This window comes from Pseudophryne corroboree, chromosome 1 (genome assembly GCF_028390025.1).
Source record: "Pseudophryne corroboree isolate aPseCor3 chromosome 1, aPseCor3.hap2, whole genome shotgun sequence".
Taxonomy (NCBI): Eukaryota; Metazoa; Chordata; class Amphibia; order Anura; family Myobatrachidae; genus Pseudophryne; species Pseudophryne corroboree.
Genome location: NC_086444.1, coordinates 1,194,727,258 through 1,194,746,905, shown reverse-complemented (window position 1 = coordinate 1,194,746,905; position 19,648 = coordinate 1,194,727,258). Strand labels below are relative to the sequence as shown.

Sequence of the window (19,648 nt, the reverse complement as noted above, 5' to 3'; positions counted from 1 at the left end):
AGTTCACGGCTGTGGCTACCTCTGTGTCGGCAGTCGGCAGGCAGTCCGTCCATCCATAATTGTATTATTATTATAATATATACCACCTAACCGTGGTTTTTTTTTCATTCTTTATACCGTCGTCATAGTGTCATACTAGTTGTTACGAGTATACTACTATCTCTTTATCAACCAGTGTACAGTGCGGTAGTTCACGGCTGTGGCTACCTCTGTGTCGGCAGTCGGCAGGCAGTCCGTCCATCCATAATTGTATTATTATTATAATATATACCACCTAACCGTGGTTTTTTTTTCATTCTTTATACCGTCGTCATAGTGTCATACTAGTTGTTACGAGTATACTACTATCTCTTTATCAACCAGTGTACAGTGCGGTAGTTCACGGCTGTGGCTACCTCTGTGTCGGCAGTCGGCAGGCAGTCCGTCCATCCATAATTGTATTATTATTATAATATATACCACCTAACCGTGGTTTTTTTTTCATTCTTTATACCGTCGTCATAGTGTCATACTAGTTGTTACGAGTATACTACTATCTCTTTATCAACCAGTGTACAGTGCGGTAGTTCACGGCTGTGGCTACCTCTGTGTCGGCAGTCGGCAGGCAGTCCGTCCATCCATAATTGTATTATTATTATAATATATACCACCTAACTGTGGTATTTTTTTTTCTTTCTTTATACCGTCGTCATAGTGTCATACTAGTTGTTACGAGTATACTACTATCTCTTTATCAACCAGTGTACAGTGCGGTAGTTCACGGCTGTGGCTACCTCTGTGTCGGCAGTCGGCAGGCAGTCCGTCCATCCATAATTGTATTATTATTATAATATATACCACCTAACCGTGGTTTTTTTTTCATTCTTTATACCGTCATAGTGTCATACTAGTTGTTACGAGTATACTACTATCTCTTTATCAACCAGTGTACAGTGCGGTAGTTCACGGCTGTGGCTACCTCTGTGTCGGCAGTCGGCAGGCAGTCCGTCCATCCATAATTGTATTATTATTATAATATATACCACCTAACCGTGGTTTTTTTTTCATTCTTTATACCGTCGTCATAGTGTCATACTAGTTGTTACGAGTATACTACTATCTCTTTATCAACCAGTGTACAGTGCGGTAGTTCACGGCTGTGGCTACCTCTGTGTCGGCAGTCGGCAGGCAGTCCGTCCATCCATAATTGTATTATTATTATAATATATACCACCTAACCGTGGTTTTTTTTTCATTCTTTATACCGTCGTCATAGTGTCATACTAGTTGTTACGAGTATACTACTATCTCTTTATCAACCAGTGTACAGTGCGGTAGTTCACGGCTGTGGCTACCTCTGTGTCGGCAGTCGGCAGGCAGTCCGTCCATCCATAATTGTATTATTATTATAATATATACCACCTAACTGTGGTATTTTTTTTTCTTTCTTTATACCGTCGTCATAGTGTCATACTAGTTGTTACGAGTATACTACTATCTCTTTATCAACCAGTGTACAGTGCGGTAGTTCACGGCTGTGGCTACCTCTGTGTCGGCAGTCGGCAGGCAGTCCGTCCATCCATAATTGTATTATTATTATAATATATACCACCTAACCGTGGTTTTTTTTTCATTCTTTATACCGTCGTCATAGTGTCATACTAGTTGTTACGAGTATACTACTATCTCTTTATCAACCAGTGTACAGTGCGGTAGTTCACGGCTGTGGCTACCTCTGTGTCGGCAGTCGGCAGGCAGTCCGTCCATCCATAATTGTATTATTATTATAATATATACCACCTAACCGTGGTTTTTTTTTCATTCTTTATACCGTCGTCATAGTGTCATACTAGTTGTTACGAGTATACTACTATCTCTTTATCAACCAGTGTACAGTGCGGTAGTTCACGGCTGTGGCTACCTCTGTGTCGGCAGTCGGCAGGCAGTCCGTCCATCCATAATTGTATTATTATTATAATATATACCACCTAACCGTGGTTTTTTTTTCATTCTTTATACCGTCGTCATAGTGTCATACTAGTTGTTACGAGTATACTACTATCTCTTTATCAACCAGTGTACAGTGCGGTAGTTCACGGCTGTGGCTACCTCTGTGTCGGCAGTCGGCAGGCAGTCCGTCCATCCATAATTGTATTATTATTATAATATATACCACCTAACCGTGGTTTTTTTTTCATTCTTTATACCGTCGTCATAGTGTCATACTAGTTGTTACGAGTATACTACTATCTCTTTATCAACCAGTGTACAGTGCGGTAGTTCACGGCTGTGGCTACCTCTGTGTCGGCAGTCGACAGGCAGTCCGTCCATCCATAATTGTATTATTATTATAATATATACCACCTAACCGTGGTATTTTTTTTTCTTTCTTTATACCGTCGTCATAGTGTCATACTAGTTGTTACGAGTATACTACTATCTCTTTATCAACCAGTGTACAGTGCGGTAGTTCACGGCTGTGGCTACCTCTGTGTCGGCAGTCGGCAGGCAGTCCGTCCATCCATAATTGTATTATTATTATAATATATACCACCTAACCGTGGTTTTTTTATACCACCTAACCGTGGCAGTCCGTCCATAATTGTATACTAGTATCCAATCCATCCATCTCCATTGTTTACCTGAGGTGCCTTTTAGTTCTGCCTATAAAATATGGAGAACAAAAAAGTTGAGGTTCCAAAATTAGGGAAAGATCAAGATCCACTTCCACCTCGTGCTGAAGCTGCTGCCACTAGTCATGGCCGAGACGATGAAATGCCAGCAACGTCGTCTGCCAAGGCCGATGCCCAATGTCATAGTACAGAGCATGTCAAATCCAAAACACCAAATATCAGAAAAAAAAGGACTCCAAAACCTAAACTAAAATTGTCGGAGGAGAAGCGTAAACTTGCCAATATGCCATTTACCACACGGAGTGGCAAGGAACGGCTGAGGCCCTGGCCTATGTTCATGGCTAGTGGTTCAGCTTCACATGAGGATGGAAGCACTCAGCCTCTCGCTAGAAAAATGAAACGACTCAAGCTGGCAAAAGCACAGCAAAGAACTGTGCGTTCTTCGAAATCCCAAATCCACAAGGAGAGTCCAATTGTGTCGGTTGCGATGCCTGACCTTCCCAACACTGGATGTGAAGAGCATGCGCCTTCCACCATTTGCACGCCCCCTGCAAGTGCTGGAAGGAGCACCCGCAGTCCAGTTCCTGATAGTGAGATTGAAGATGTCAGTGTTGAAGTCCACCAGGATGAGGAGGATATGGGTGTTGCTGGCGCTGGGGAGGAAATTGACAAGGAGGATTCTGATGGTGAGGTGGTTTGTTTAAGTCAGGCACCCGGGGAGACACCTGTTGTCCGTGGGACGAATATGGCCGTTGACATGCCAGGTGAAAATACCAAAAAAATCAGCTCTTCGGTGTGGAGGTATTTCACCAGAAATGCGGACAACAGGTGTCAAGCCGTGTGTTCCCTTTGTCAAGCTGTAATAAGTAGGGGTAAGGACGTTAACCACCTCGGAACATCCTCCCTTATACGTCACCTGCAGCGCATTCATAATAAGTCAGTGACAAGTTCAAAAACTTTGGGTGACAGCGGAAGCACTCCACTGACCAGTAAATCCCTTCCTCTTGTAACCAAGCTCACGCAAACCACCCCACCAACTCCCTCAGTGTCAATTTCCTCCTTCCCCAGGAATGCCAATAGTCCTGCAGGCCATGTCACTGGCAATTCTGACGATTCCTCTCCTGCCTGGGATTCCTCCGATGCATCCTTGCGTGTAACGCCTACTGCTGCTGGCGCTGCTGTTGTTGCTGCTGGGAGTCGATGGTCATCCCAGAGAGGAAGTCGTAAGACCACTTTTACTACTTCCACCAAGCAATTGACTGTCCAACAGTCATTTGCGAGGAAGATTAAATATCACAGCAGTCATCCTACTGCAAAGCGGATAACTGAGGCCTTGACATCCTGGGTGGTGAGAAACGTGGTTCCGGTATCCATCATTACTGCAGAGCCAACTAAAGACTTGTTGGAGGTACTGTGTCCCCGGTACCAAATACCATCTAGGTTCCATTTCTCTAGGGTTGCGATACCGAAAATGTACACAGACCTCAGAAAAAGAGTCACCAGTGTCCTAAAAAATGCAGCTGTACCCAATGTCCACTTAACCACGGACATGTGGACAAGTGGAGCAGGGCAGGGTCAGGACTATATGACTGTGACAGCCCACTGGGTAGATGTATGGACTCCCGCCGCAAGAACAGCAGCGGCGGCACCAGTAGCAGCATCTCGCAAACGCCAACTCGTTCCTAGGCAGGCTACGCTTTGTATCACCGGTTTCCAGAATACGCACACAGCTGAAAACCTCTTACGGCAACTGAGGAAGATCATCGCGGAATGGCTTACCCCAATTGGACTCTCCTGTGGATTTGTGGCATCGGACAACGCCAGCAATATTGTGCGTGCATTACATCTGGGCAAATTCCAGCACGTCCCATGTTTTGCACATACCTTGAATTTGGTGGTGCAGAATTTTTTAAAAAACGACAGGGGCGTGCAAGAGATGCTGTCGGTGGCCAGAAAAATTGCGGGACACTTTCGGCGTACAGGCAGCACGTACAGAAGACTGGAGCACCACCAAAAACGCCTGAACCTGCCCTGCCATCATCTGAAGCAGGAGGTGGTAACGAGGTGGAATTCAACCCTCTATATGCTTCAGAGGTTGGAGGAGCAGCAAAAGGCCATTCAAGCCTATACAACTGACCACGATATAGGAGGTGGAATGCACCTGTCTCAAGCGCAGTGGAGAATGATTTCAACGTTGTGCAAGGTTCTGCAACCTTTTGAACTTGCCACACGTGAAGTCAGTTCAGACACTGCCAGCCTGAGTCAGGTCATTCCCCTCATCAGGCTTTTGCAGAAGAAGCTGGAGACATTGAAGGAGGAGCTAAGACAGAGCGATTCCGCTAGGCATGTGGGACTTGTGGATGGAGCCCTTAATTCGCTTAACAAGGATTCACGGGTGGTCAATCTGTTGAAATCAGAGCACTACATTTTGGCCACCGTGCTCGATCCTAGATTTAAAACCTACCTTGGATCTCTCTTTCCGGCGCACACAAGTCTGCTGGGTTTCAAAGACCTGCTGGTGAGAAAATTGTCAAGTCAAGCGGAACGCGACCTGTCAACATCTCCTCCTTCACATTCTCCCGCAACTGGGGCTGCGAGGAAAAGGCTCAGAATTCCGAGCCCACCCGCTGGCGGTGATGCAGGGCAGTCTGGAGCGACTGCTGATGCTGACATCTGGTCCGGACTGAAGGACCTGACAACCATTACGGACATGTCGTCTACTGTCACTGCATATGATTCTATCACCATTGATAGAATGGTGGAGGATTATATGAGTGACCGCATCCAAGTAGGCACGTCACACAGTCCGTACTTATACTGGCAGGAAAAAGAGGCAATTTGGAGGCCCTTGCACAAACTGGCTTTATTCTACCTAAGTTGCCCTCCCACAAGTGTGTACTCCGAAAGAGTGTTTAGTGCCGCCGCTCACCTTGTCAGCAATCGGCGTACGAGGTTACATCCAGAAAATGTGGAGAAGATGATGTTCATTAAAATGAATTATAATCAATTCCTCCGCGGAGACATTGACCAGCAGCAATTGCCTCCACAAAGTACACAGGGAGCTGACATGGTGGATTCCAGTGGGGACGAATTGATAATCTGTGAGGAGGGGGATGTACACGGTGATATATCGGAGGATGATGATGAGGTGGACATCTTGCCTCTGTAGAGCCAGTTTGTGCAAGGAGAGATTAATTGCTTCTTTTTTGGTGGGGGTCCAAACCAACCCGTCATTTCAGTCACAGTCGTGTGGCAGACCCTGTCACTGAAATGATGGGTTGGTTAAAGTGTGCATGTCCTGTTTTGTTTATACAACATAAGGGTGGGTGGGAAGGGCCCAAGGACAATTCCATCTTGCACCTCTTTTTTCTTTTATTTTTCTTTGCGTCATGTGCTGTTTGGGGAGGGTTTTTTGGAAGGGACATCCTGCGTGACACTGCAGTGCCACTCCTAGATGGGCCCGGTGTTTGTGTCGGCCACTAGGGTCGCTTATCTTTCTCACACAGCTACCTCATTGCGCCTCTTTTTTTCTTTGCGTCATGTGCTGTTTGGGGAGGGTTTTTTGGAAGGGACATCCTGCGTGACACTGCAGTGCCACTCCTAGATGGGCCCGGTGTTTGTGTCGGCCACTAGGGTCGCTTATCTTTCTCACACAGTCAGCTACCTCATTGCGCCTCTTTTTTTCTTTGCGTCATGTGCTGTTTGGGGAGGGTTTTTTGGAAGGGACATCCTGCGTGACACTGCAGTGCCACTCCTAGATGGGCCCGGTGTTTGTGTCGGCCACTAGGGTCGCTAATCTTACTCACACAGCTACCTCATTGCGCCTCTTTTTTTCTTTGCGTCATGTGCTGTTTGGGGAGGGTTTTTTGGAAGGGACATCCTGCGTGACACTGCAGTGCCACTCCTAGATGGGCCCGGTGTTTGTGTCGGCCACTAGGGTCGCTTATCTTTCTCACACAGTCAGCTACCTCATTGCGCCTCTTTTTTTCTTTGCGTCATGTGCTGTTTGGGGAGGGTTTTTTGGAAGGGACATCCTGCGTGACACTGCAGTGCCACTCCTAGATGGGCCCGGTGTTTGTGTCGGCCACTAGGGTCGCTTATCTTTCTCACACAGTCAGCTACCTCATTGCGCCTCTTTTTTTCTTTGCGTCATGTGCTGTTTGGGGAGGGTTTTTTGGAAGGGACATCCTGCGTGACACTGCAGTGCCACTCCTAGATGGGCCCGGTGTTTGTGTCGGCCACTAGGGTCGCTAATCTTACTCACACAGCTACCTCATTGCGCCTCTTTTTTTCTTTGCGTCATGTGCTGTTTGGGGAGGGTTTTTTGGAAGGGACATCCTGCGTGACACTGCAGTGCCACTCCTAGATGGGCCCGGTGTTTGTGTCGGCCACTAGGGTCGCTTATCTTACTCACACAGCGACCTCGGTGCAAATTTTAGGACTAAAAATAATATTGTGAGGTGTGATGTGTTCAGAATAGGCTGAAAATGAGTGTAAATTATGTTTTTTGAGGTTAATAATACTTTGGGATCAAAATTACCCCCAAATTCTATGATTTAAGCTGTTTTTTAGGGTTTTTTGAAAAAAACACCCGAATCCAAAACACACCCGAATCCGACAAAAAAAATTCGGTGAGGTTTTGCCAAAACGCGGTCGAACCCAAAACACGGCCGCGGAACCGAACCCAAAACCAAAACACAAAACCCGAAAAATTTCCGGCGCTCATCTCTAGTATTTACCCGGCACAGAAACAAAATAACCCACCCAAGTCTAACTCTCTCTGCACATGTTACATCTGCCCCACCTGCAGTGCACATGGGTGGTCATTCCGAGTTGATCGCCAGCTGCATTCGTTCGCTGTGCAGCGATGAGGCAAAAACATGGCACTTCTGCGCGCGATGTAATATTACGACCGATGTAGTTTCACACAGGGTCTAGCGAAGCTTTTCAGTCGCACGGCTGGCTGCAGAGAGATTGACATGAAGTGGGCGTTTCTGGGTGTCAACTGACCGTTTTCAGGGAGTGTTCAAAAAAACGCAGGCGTGCCAGGAAAAACGCAGGCGTGGCTGGGCGAACACAGGGTGTGTTTGTGACGTCAAAACAGGAACTGAACAGTCTGAAGTGATCGTAAGCGCTGAGTAAGTATTGAGCTACTCTAAAACTGCACAAAAAAACTTTGTAGCCGCTCTGCGATCCTTTCGTTCGCACTTCTAAGCTAAAATACACTCCCAGTGGGAGGCGGCATAGCGTTTACACGGCTGCTAAAAACAGCTAGCGAGCGAACAACTCGGAATGACCACCATGGGGCCTAATACCAGCTTCATTCATGGAGACCAGAGTCTGGAGATCGGACCAAAAGGTAAGGCTGGGCTAATTTGCTGAGAGACTTCCCTAGCGGCCGTGGGTTCCCCAGGGGCATACATTGCTGGGTAGGGAGGTAATGGGGGAGTGGTCCACTGATTGATGATGCGTGTTAGTTCTGGAACTTGCAAAGCAGCCAGTGGGCGTCGCCATACTATTCCCCGCAACTGCAGCATATTTTCGCACACTGGCCCTCATTCCGAGTTGATCGGTCGCTAGCTATTTTTTGCAGAGCAGCGATCAGATAGTCGCCGCCTACGGGGGAGTGTATTTTAGCTGTGCAAGGGTGCGATCACGTGTGCAACCGAGCAGGACAAAAAAGTTTTGTGCAGTTTCTGAGTAGCTCTGAACTTACTCAGCCGCTGCGATCACTTCAGCCTGTCCGGTCCCGGAATTGACGTCAGACACTCGCCCTGCAAACGCTTGGACACGCCTACATTTTCCCTACCACTCCCAGAAAACGGTCAGTTGACGCCCTCTTCCTGTCAATCTCCTTGCGATCGGCTGTGCGAATGGATTAGTCGCTAAAAGCATTGCACAGCAACGATGCTGGTTGGACCCGTAAGAAGCGCGTGCGCATTGCGGTGCATGCACAGTAGTAACCTGATCGATGCGCTGCGAAAATCGGCAGCATGCGATCAACTCGGAATGACCCCCACTATCTGAGTACACGTTTGCAGCTGTGGCGGCGGCTTTTGCACATTTCCGCACAGTATCTACGCACACATTAGCGTACATCTCTGAATCAGGCGCAATGAGGGTACAACAACAGTTTCTTCATACAGAGCATTAAACTGTAATTAAGCAACTGCAATTGTTGAAAGGTTCGGTGCCAAGACACAGTGACAGATTGCTATACCTTTGGGGTAGAAGGTTTCTGTGTGAGGGATGACAGTCCTCTAGATCCACGGGCTGCGTTTGCCTCGGGAACATACTTGCTGTGTCTGCAGGAAGCTCGCAGCATTTTACAGCTTGGGCTCACAAATATTTAATTTTGTGTTTTGCAAACATGGAGAGAACGTAGTTCCGCTGCTTAGCTGTCAGTAAAAAATGAGCAGGGACTGGAAATCGCGTTACGGCTTAGATATAATATGCATGACTTGGTTTCCTCTACGAGGGGGACTCTCAAATGCAGTGGCAAATGCAGGATTTGCATGGGGGGGGGTTTTCTAGAACTGGGTGGAGCCAAGCACGGGGGTGGGGACTGAGGTGACCCAGTATATGCTGGGTCCGTAAAACTAGTGTGTCTGTGTGTGTGTGTGTGTGTATATATATATATATATATATATATATACAGTATATACACATATATATATAATGTATATACACCTATATATATATATGTGTGTGTGTGTGTGTGTGTGTGTATATATATGTATGTATATACATGTGTATATATGTATGCACATGGATATATATGTACTATCATTAAAATAAAGTTAACTTTTATTAAGCACTTACAAGTGCCACCAGCAAGACAGCAGGCTGCATTTGACACTAGACAGCCATTAATAAAACTAGGCTCGCAAAATGCAGCAAAAAAAAACGGAAAACAATTATTATTATTTTTTTTGGGTGCTCGGAAACCCCCCCTGCATGCACCACTGAAATTAGGGTCTCAATTTGTAAAATAGCATCATCTGTATTGTAAAAGTTTACGTGGCGCAGATCATAAGTCCATTATGGTGCTCACAGAGGCTGATTCGGAATCGAATCACTTCTGTTTTTTTTTTTTGCTCTGCAATTTCTTCAAAGTCAAGAATCAGCCACTCCAGAGGATTGTGATCTGATACAATTCAGTTGCGCCAGTATATGTGCCGAAGGAGTGGCAACGGAACTGCAGGCCAAGCGGTGTAGGCCACAGACCAAGGATACGCCTAGCTGTGGACGGATCTTGATAATGGTGACGGCTGTGAAACCATTCCCGTAGCATTGATATGCACAACTCAGGATATAGGAGAATGCCTGCGTTAGTACCCCCTATCAATGCCGGTGTAATTTGCAAACTTGCAATTCGGCTCTGCAGTATTTATATATTTAAATTCAATCTAAGTAAACTCACACGGGCGAATTCAATTAGGTGCGAACACCTCGTACCCGCAAGTTTATGCCACACTAATGCCGGAATCACAGAGGGCAGCTGTGCCCTCCCCTGGGCAGTGCCACCGGTCACACCACCCAAGATATGACCCTTATTCAGGGCCGGATCTAAGGGGGGGGCGAAGGGGGCGTCCGCCCCCCCCTAACACAGTCATAGCCACGCCCACTTTTGAGCAGAAGAGAGCTCTCCTGGGAGAGCCTGAGGCAGAACGATGTGCTGTAGCTTATACCACAGCAGCACAGAGGAGCCAGGAGAGCAAGCGTTACAGAGCATTTGCCCCTCACTTGCTGGTGTGTGGGTACTAGGGCTAATAAATACAATTACCCCATAGCACAGTCACATGTACATACAACAATCACAAAGCTCTATCTCAGTCTCACTCAAAAAGTTCAGTCAGAATTGAGAGAGGAGGAGTTAGGATTGCAGATGGGAGGAGTTGGGACTGTAGAGGGAGGAGTCAAGATTAAACAGTAAACCGCCCCCCCTAAAGAAAAGTCTAGATCCGTCCCTGCCTTTATTAGTAATTTGTGCAAACATTCGCTGGCTGCCCTGCATCTGAGTTGCTGTTTGCGGTTCACAGTTCTCACTCTCCTGAAATGTTGCTTAAACACATCCTGAGCCTCAGTGTCCGGTGTGATTAATGCAGGCCAAGGGGGGGAAAAAAAGAAATCCCGCAGCCAGGTTGTAAAGAGATAAAACACCCTTCTGGGAGAACTGCACATTTCACATCAGCTTGATGGGTATCTTAAAAGGGCAATAAAACTATTACTAAACTATTAAAGTGTTTCCGAATTCTTAGCCGACCTCTCACAGAAGGAAGATGAATTGTCCATTGTAAGCCCTAAGTAGTATCTCTCTCATGCAGGTCACCAATTCCGGGGAAATAAAACTCAAAATAAGGACAGCATCCACGCAATATACAGACTATAATACAGCATTGAGTTTTACGTTTCAGTTTTATATATATATATGTATCCCATGATTTGTCACCGTTTGGCATCTTTTACTGCCGGTTGTAGGCTTTATTTCCTAGCAAAATTTGCAAAGAGCCTCTCGATGCATGAGCAATATTTTTTTTAAAAAAGAGGACATCATCTGGAAAATGTCAAATTCGAATAAAAGGGAGAAAAAAAAAATTGACGTGAGGCTCCAAGGCTGTTTAATAAATAGACTAAGTCATTTTTTTTTCCTCCATGAAAAGAAAATGATTATGTGAAGATGGAATCTTGAGTGGAATGTGACTGGAAAGGGGGCTCGGAAGCGCGGGCTGGTGGGTGCCAGAACAGCGCTCGAGATTCTGAAACATGCAGGCCACGTTCTCAACCGCTCTGAAGTGGAATGGACTCTGAAGAACAGATGGATCAGAGCTTATACAGTGATGTATACAAGACAAGGGAACAGATTAATACCGCAAGGGGAGACCAGAGGAAAATTGCAAAGACGAGGGGTATTTGAACTCATTCATGAATCATCTCCAACTGGTATCTCTGCTGGAAGGCATAATGAATACTCAAACATGCTATTTAAAAATGTATCACTTGTTGTCTGTACAGATGTGAATTAAGAAGCCTGCTTGTGATGCCGTTTAAACAAAAGTTTGCCCAGGAATGGAGTTTGCAGATTGTTGGCAGACTTTTTAAAGGGGGTAATTTATGAGGGGACATTTCCATGTCTGCGGGAGGAAAAGAGCCTGACAGAATTGCTAACATACAAGAAATGACATGTGGCGTGTTTGATGCTGAGACGGGAAAACCCTGTATGTGATGGATGTGTTATGAATTTAACCAAAAATAAAGGCACAACATTTTCTACGAGAGAAAGACGTAAAACATAATGGGGGTAGACTTGTCAAATCGTGGAGAGAGATAAAGTACCAACCTCTCATCTCTTGTCCTTTTTCAAACACAGCTCGTAACACGGCAGTGAGGAGCTGATTGCCTGTTACTTTATCTCTCTCCAAGCGTTGAAACATCTTCCCCAACATCGAAAAATCACAATGAAAAAATAAATAAAAATGTTTCAATTGAATCGAACGTCTCAGTCTGATGTTTTGGGCACTAAAAAAAAATAAAAAATGATGTTGGCAACTAATTTTGAGAGTTAATATAGAATAAATAGTTTATTACGTATATCTCAGCTGGGGTAACGAATCAGAGTGGAATATAAGGGTTGCGTCGACAGCTTCAGTTATAGTTACCAACGACAGCTTCAGGTACTGTATAGTGTATGGGCTTGAAAATGAAAGTCCGCTGAAGAAAGCCGTAATAATTTAGTATATTAACTGGTTAGACAGTTTTCAGAAACGCAAAACGCAACGGAATATGCTGCCACTATATAAATAAATGTGTGTAAAAGTTGTTAATAATAAATAACAACAACAACAACAACAACGTAGGACTTGTAATATGTTATTACAGTGCAATCAGGCTGTCTTGACGAAGTGGGTTGGGTGTACATGTGTATAACATATAAAGTCTCCTTAGTATTATACTACACTATGTAGGTAAAAGTGATTGGACGCTGACAGCAAATAGATCAACGAGATTGTATTGACGTCAGTACTTTGTAGGTCCGCCGCGTGCAGCAATTACTGCTGACACCCTTCTTGGTGAACTGTCCACAAGTTCCTGGCGCTCTGCCAAGGCACTGAAAAAAATGGCTGCCTTCTGTCACAGTGCGTTCATGATGGACGCTTTCATAACTTACATTTAAATCCCAGCTCTCTGACATCACTTCTTCATACTTGTACCTGATGGGTTCCTCTGTTTACGTGTCTTTCAGGTGGCAAACCTGGCATGTTCTATATCAAATAATGAAGACGGAGTGAAGTTGGTGCGCATGGCGGCCACCCAGATTGATAGTTTATGCCCACAGGTACGTCTAATTCATTTATTACTAAGTTGAACATTACAGTACATGTAATATCCTGGTGTGGTAAATGGAATGGTGCGGGTACAGGTTGGTGGGGAATGCGTCCTTTGGCAACAGTGTTTCCCTATACCACCACCTAGCAGAGAGGCAAGGTTTCCCCAGACAGACACAAAAAAACCCTTCTAGCAGCCTATATGGTGGTGCCTAAACCTAAACTCCTCTCCACCCCTGCAGCCTAACCCTCCCCCTGGAGCCTAAACCTAACACCCTACCCCCACGGCTTACCCGTCAGATGCGGCGGCAGTCAGCCGTTCGGGATCCCGGCAAACGGGAATCTGACATCACATTTTTGACCATAACTGAGATGCCGGTGTCGGCATTCCGAGTAGTGTTGGCATTCCGGCATCAGGATTTCTACTTCCGTGATCCCGACTCCCGGATCCTGACCAGATTCCCACCAGGCACTTGCTGTGCGCTCTCTGTGTAGTTGTCAGTGTAGCATTGTGTCGCTCCTGCTTACTATCTCTCAGTTGCTCCATCTGCTCTCCCCTCCCAACACTTCCAACTGTCACTCCTTACAACTGCCGCTGTTTTCATGTCATCTTTATTTGTAGTTGCGCGGGCCGCTGCACTGTTTACAAAAATGGCCTTATTTAATGGGATACCACAAACATACAATCACTGGGCCTGAGGGGTTTGCAAATGGGAAGTATGTTGTACCTGAAAAAGCGCACACAAAACCAGTGTATTAGTGACCATTCGCAGAATAGCGTGCAGGAGCAAGATGCAGCTGAGTGGGCGTGCTCTGTATATACACGAGCCATCCAACAGGAACAGCTGAACTGAAAGGAGGACCAATCAGTGTCAGCGTGGCATGTACAGATAGACCAATCACAAGCCCTTCACTAGGGATTTGCACCGGCGCCTGACCTGACTTCCCACTAATGATGCGGCGATACTGGACGCATCAGAGTCTGTTTTACAACTCTGCACAAGGCCCCTGTTAGGTGAATACTTGACGTCCCTTCTGTGCATACAGTATCCCACGACAGAATGCCTGAATTGCACTTAGTTCTGCCTCTTTGATCCCCATATGACTCTGGGCAGGGGTGCATTTTGCATGCCCTAACAGCAAAGCTTTGGCAGAGGAGGGGGTGGGTTAGGATCCACAGCAGCTGGAGTGTAAAATATTATATTGGGATGTAACCGGCTGGCCGGGGAAGCCAGTTAATATTCCAGTGACAGCTTATGGTGACCTCGAATACCCTGGCACTAAAGAGAGATTCTTAAGCTTGACTGAAAAGATAGAGGAAAACTTTATGTACTGGGTTACATAAAATTGCATCCGTTATATGCAGAAATATTCAGTATGAAAGGTCATACTGGATCCTGCACTAGAATAACATAAAATTCTGACATAGGGCTGACAGCAAGTTTGCTTAATAAAGATCACCATTGTCTCTATTTTGGTAACAAATACATAGTTTAATGGACTTTTGATGAATAAAAATATGATCATTGATTAATAGGTGTTATAAAATAAAATGTGTTTTCCCTCCACCTGTTTATCCAGGAGAGGGGCCTGGACGGTGGTGCACCTTCTATGCTAAAAGCTGGCATCACTATTTTCACGTTGATGGTTCCCTGCTTTCCTTTTCTATATCAATACACCAAGCATATCTTACGCTTGACACTTTTTGCTTCTCCTGGGCGAATGTGTGTTCTCTGAGGGCAGCATAACATATTTTAGAACACGTACAAGTGTAACCAGTGTTAAATTGGCATCAGGCAAAACACATTACTCATGTAATGTGCTCTGGTGTCTTACATAAACACAGTGCATTGCTTTGGTGAGGTTTTCAGAAATGTTAAGTCAAAATTAACTTTTTTTCAACTTGCAGTCCCTATCTCTGCCACTAGATGTCCTATTGAAGCAATTGTACTGCACATGTGCTGGAATTCACATTAAAATGAATGGGAAGTCTTTGCAATAAATATGCAAATAAATAAATAAATGTTAAACCTGCCTTAAAATACACGATCAGCAGCACTGCTACTATATGGAGCCGATTTATTAATGCAACTTTCTTTAAACTCTTCCAAAAACAGCAATTTCCAGAGCATTTTTTAAGTATCCTCCGGATATATTAAAAAGGTATTGCAGCATTTTCTGCTAGCCCTCTATTTTTTTTGCCAGCACAGCAGGAGCCTACAGGGACTCCAATATTGCCAAACTCATCTAGCTATTGGCATGACTCCTGATAGCTTACGCCATTTTTTAATGGCATTTACCATTGTAGACTATGAGCTCAATCTTCACACTGTTTTATCAATTCCTCTCTGATAAATGCTACTTGCTCAGGAGCGGCAGGCTCCGGTCGCACACCCTTTGTCACTGCCCTGACTGAATGCACGCCCTTTCAGCGCTCAGGATAACAAAAGTACGGTAGTCTCTGAGGGAAAACCGCTTTTGATTGGCTGAGCATTAAAGGTTTGCAAAGCGCTATTCACTGCATTTTTTTAATTAGTGGCATGGATCCTAGTGAGCAGCTGCCACCATCCTCGATGTTTTATATTATATTTCCAATCACAGTTCATCATGGATGAAGATTACTATGGGACTACATCTGTAAAGAAGATTTTGCTGTTTAATAAAGTGGAAAAAGGACGTTTTCAAGATGTGCTTAATAAAATATACATCATTTAGCATTTTGTGCCCCTAAGGTGTGCAACTCGGTGCTAAATGGGCTGGCTCTGAAGCACTGCATGAGAGGGGGATCTTAGGCGGTGGGACACCATGCAAAAGGTGGTAACCAGCCCGGGCTCTAGCACTGCTGTTGGTTATTCTTTAGAGCGGGGCATTCATTTAATCATGTATTTATTACAAGAGATTGCCAAAGTCATTCATCAATCAGTTTCAATGTGCAATGAGAGTCCCCCATGTGGCCAGTCCTGGTACTGCATGCAAAATGTCTGATTTTCCAATGTTGCCGCGGTAACGAAATGCAAAATAGTAATTTATGAGTGGCGCAATATGATAACATTGTAGCATGGCTGACGCTCATTTACTGATTGCAGCATATGTATTTAAAACTGCAACCTTTATAATAACATTCTGCGCCCCCTGGTTATCTATCCACTATAAATGAAAAGCCATTTTGTTGCTCTAAACTTGTCTAATGTAGAAATAAAGCATATGGCAGGAGTTGGTGCTCTTTACTTCATAGACTTTGATAACCTTCATTTAACCCAGGTGATTAATGCTGCGTTGACATTGGCTGCCAGGCCGCAGAGTAAAGTGGCGCAGGATAACATGGATGTGTTCAAGGACCAATGGGAGAAGCAGGTCCGTGTTCTCACTGAGGCCGTAGATGACATCACATCGGTAGATGACTTTCTTTCTGTCTCAGGTATGTGGTCCACGGTTTGATGAGTTAGGGAATAAATGATTCACTAAAGCATGCTCCACCTGTATACACACAAAGCAGAGATGATTGAAATTGCGGCGAAACCTCACACAGATATAGGGGTCTATGTACTAACCCTTGGAGAGAGCTAAAGCGGGAAGAGATAAAGTGCCAGCCAATCAGCTCCTAACTGCCATGTTACAGGCTGTGTTTGAAAAATTACAAGAGCTGCTTGACCAGTACTTTCGGGGACATGTACTAAGCTGTGATAAGAGAGGAGAAGTGAGCCAGTGAAGACGTTGCCTATGGCAACCAATCAGAATTGACGTAACATTTATAATTTGCATACTACAAAAGTGTACAGAGCAGCTGATTGGTTGCCAGGGACAACTCCTCCACTGGCTCACTTATCCACTTTTATCACTGCTTTGTACATGTCCCCCTATATCTCTCTCCAAGGCTTAGTAAATAGACCCCAAAGTTTCCTGGTGGAAACGGCCATTTTGTACAGGTGCAATACTCCATTGATAAAATCATCAAGCTGCGTCTTTGCTTTGCGTTTGACGTAATTAGCATCTGAAACACAAGTGAAAGAGGCGTCCCATGAGAAAGTTGCATTTCCCATAAAAAAAATTATGAGTCCCTTGAATTTGTATATTAACATTTCACAAAGTTCTCGTCTATGAATAAAAATAGAGGAACGATGATTAACTCATTTTGCATTGTAGTGTGGTTAGAGAAGGACTGGGTGCAACTAAGGATGAATTCCTTTTTGCATTCCAAATGAGTTTTTATTCTCATTTGGCACATATAGCATTTTGACAGTATACATAAACAAGGCCCAAGAATAGTGTACAATCCACAGCTACAGCATATAATAGGTGGCCCTCTGCTGGCTGCTTTGGATTCTGCAGCTGCAGAAACCTGGACTAAGGGAAGGTAATTCCTGTCACTTATAAAATCCATTTACCATATTTTAAAACTAAGGCCGTTCTTATCAACAATTCATTTGTTTTTCTTCCTAGTGTGCACCAGTAAGCTGTAACTATCACTGTTCATTTAACCACCCGTGACTTTATTACAATCCTAGCTGCTATATTTAGATAATTATTACAGGAGAGAGGTGCCCCTTATTCTGACGTCTGCAACTTTCCTAAAATATAAAACACGGATTATAATTTACACAAGTCACTTTGGCTGCCACATAAGTATGCAATTTCAAGGCAAAATATTAATATCCCATTATGCTGAATATTTAGATTATATTTTGTTTCTACTGTACAAGTTACTATGGTAACAACTTACCGGCGTACTAATTTATACAGAAAATCAGCCAGTCTCGAGGAATAAAAATAAGAAAATGTAGAATTTTAGGCAACGAAATAAACTGGTTTACTAAATCAGATATGTAATATCGCTAGCAGGGGTACTGCAGAATTTAAAATAGAAGAGGGGAAAAACAAGGTCCTTTTTTTAATTGATGGTAATAAAATTATATCTTTGATTAATTATAGACATTACAATCGTTTTCGAGGCCCTGGGTTTTATTGCTTTACCTTAATAACAAGGATAAATTATTAACACCTTCCTGAAGAAATGACTACATTCCCAGTCTCAGCGGACAATTTATTTTTAGAAGTTTGGTCTGCACCTGACAATTCCCCTCTATTAGACAAGGGGTCTGATTTGGATTTACACTCAAACCCGACGGTTTACGTACAATCGTGAGGGTTTGTGCATGCACAGAACGGCTCCTGTGAGATCGCTGACGTGACGTTGCGTTTGTGGAGGGGGTGGGGCAGAGTGGGGGTTGCGGCCAGGTCCGGTATGCAAAATGGTAGCGTGCCGAAACCAAGGGCTGCATTGTTGGACATCGACTTCCTGGACCAATCAGAATAAGGCCCTAGCTGACGAGAAATTGTTTATTTACTCTGATATGGGGATAACTTTATAATTATATCTTCTCTTTTTATTTTTTTATTTTTTTTATTGCCTCGTCGCCGTCAGCAGAGTAACTTGGAGTGGGATCAAATGGACTTTGCTGCTAAGTTATGGTGTGCCCTACAGTTTTGAGTGGGAGGTATTGAGCCGTAATTAACTGGGCCTACAAACGTTTATTAAGATCTATAACTCAATCTCTCCTGCGTCTTCTCTATATTGCACATTACATCTCATATTCACTGGAATTATCCACGTCGTCATCCGTTATGCTATGATAAAACAGAAGGATGCTGACTTATGTGCTTCAATTACTTTCCCAACTTTGTTCTCCGTCCAGCATTTACCAAAAGCGCTGAAAAGCAATTGGCTGAGCAGCCGATCCTCCCTGGGCTCCTGCCATCTTGTTACTCTCATTTAGCAGAAACCTCATTTCACATCCAAATTTAAAGCATAGTAGCAAAGGGCATCTGGTCATTTTTATTAACGCAGGATTGATGGAAAGTTTTAAGCCAGGTTTCTGCACATCTACCTCTTGCCATTTTTCACAATTTTCGCATAACCCTTTTCAGAATCTCATCGATCGCAGGCAGGTGGATGCATTCATTTTATTGACGTTTTGGCCATAAGTGAATTGCCCAAAACAAGTTGATATCATAAACACAGGCTGGAAGGACTATCAATGCCATGACAAAATATATTGCGGGATGACAAAACGTCTACGCTTCTTACCGTTAGAAGACCTGTAACTAATTTTATTATTATTATTATTATTATTATTATTATTATTATTATTTAGGCATACAGTTTATTGCAGGGAACAATTGCCTAATTCACAGATAAAAGAGATATGGTAAAAGGTAGAATGGATTCCTTAATTAATTGCACAGCCATGGTGCATTGCCATAAGCGCCCAAGCACGCCAATCCGCATGGTGAGAGCTAGTGAAGGAGGAGGGATCTTAATAGATCCCTCTTCACACTCCGGATGCTTTTACAAGGGACAGGTACAAGGTGACTCCATCTGAAAACGATGTTAGCAACTGGCATGTGGAGCTTGACAATATAGAATAACCGCAATGCCACCATATATTGCATGGGGGCTGCAGTGTGATGAAATATGGGCTGTAATGCAGCAGACATCTGAGGTATCTGCCATAGGCTAAATAAAAAGCCTCCTTACTTAAGTTAGTGATAAACACACATTATGCGGGATTATTGGTGCAAAAAGGGGAGATCAATCGTCCCCTAAGAGCCGGTAGGAGAGACATAGCAATCCTTGGAAGGGCCAACCAATCAGCTTCTCTCATTTTTCAAACACAGCCTGTAACATGGCAGTTAGGAGCTGATTGGCTGGTA

General features: G+C 44.4%; 1 protein-coding gene across 5 annotated transcripts in view; it reads left to right on the top strand.

Moving 5' to 3' along the window:
- The window catches only part of CTNNA2 (catenin alpha 2), a 2,737,142-nt gene that overhangs the window by 2,369,275 nt on the left and 348,219 nt on the right, over positions 1 to 19,648 (top strand). For all 5 annotated transcript variants that reach the window (XM_063925313.1, XM_063925315.1, XM_063925316.1 and 2 more), the window contains 2 exons: positions 12,856 to 12,948; positions 16,199 to 16,355. In XM_063925313.1, the coding sequence (XP_063781383.1) occupies positions 12,856 to 12,948; positions 16,199 to 16,355 (250 nt within the window). The remainder of the gene's footprint in view (positions 1 to 12,855; positions 12,949 to 16,198; positions 16,356 to 19,648) is intronic.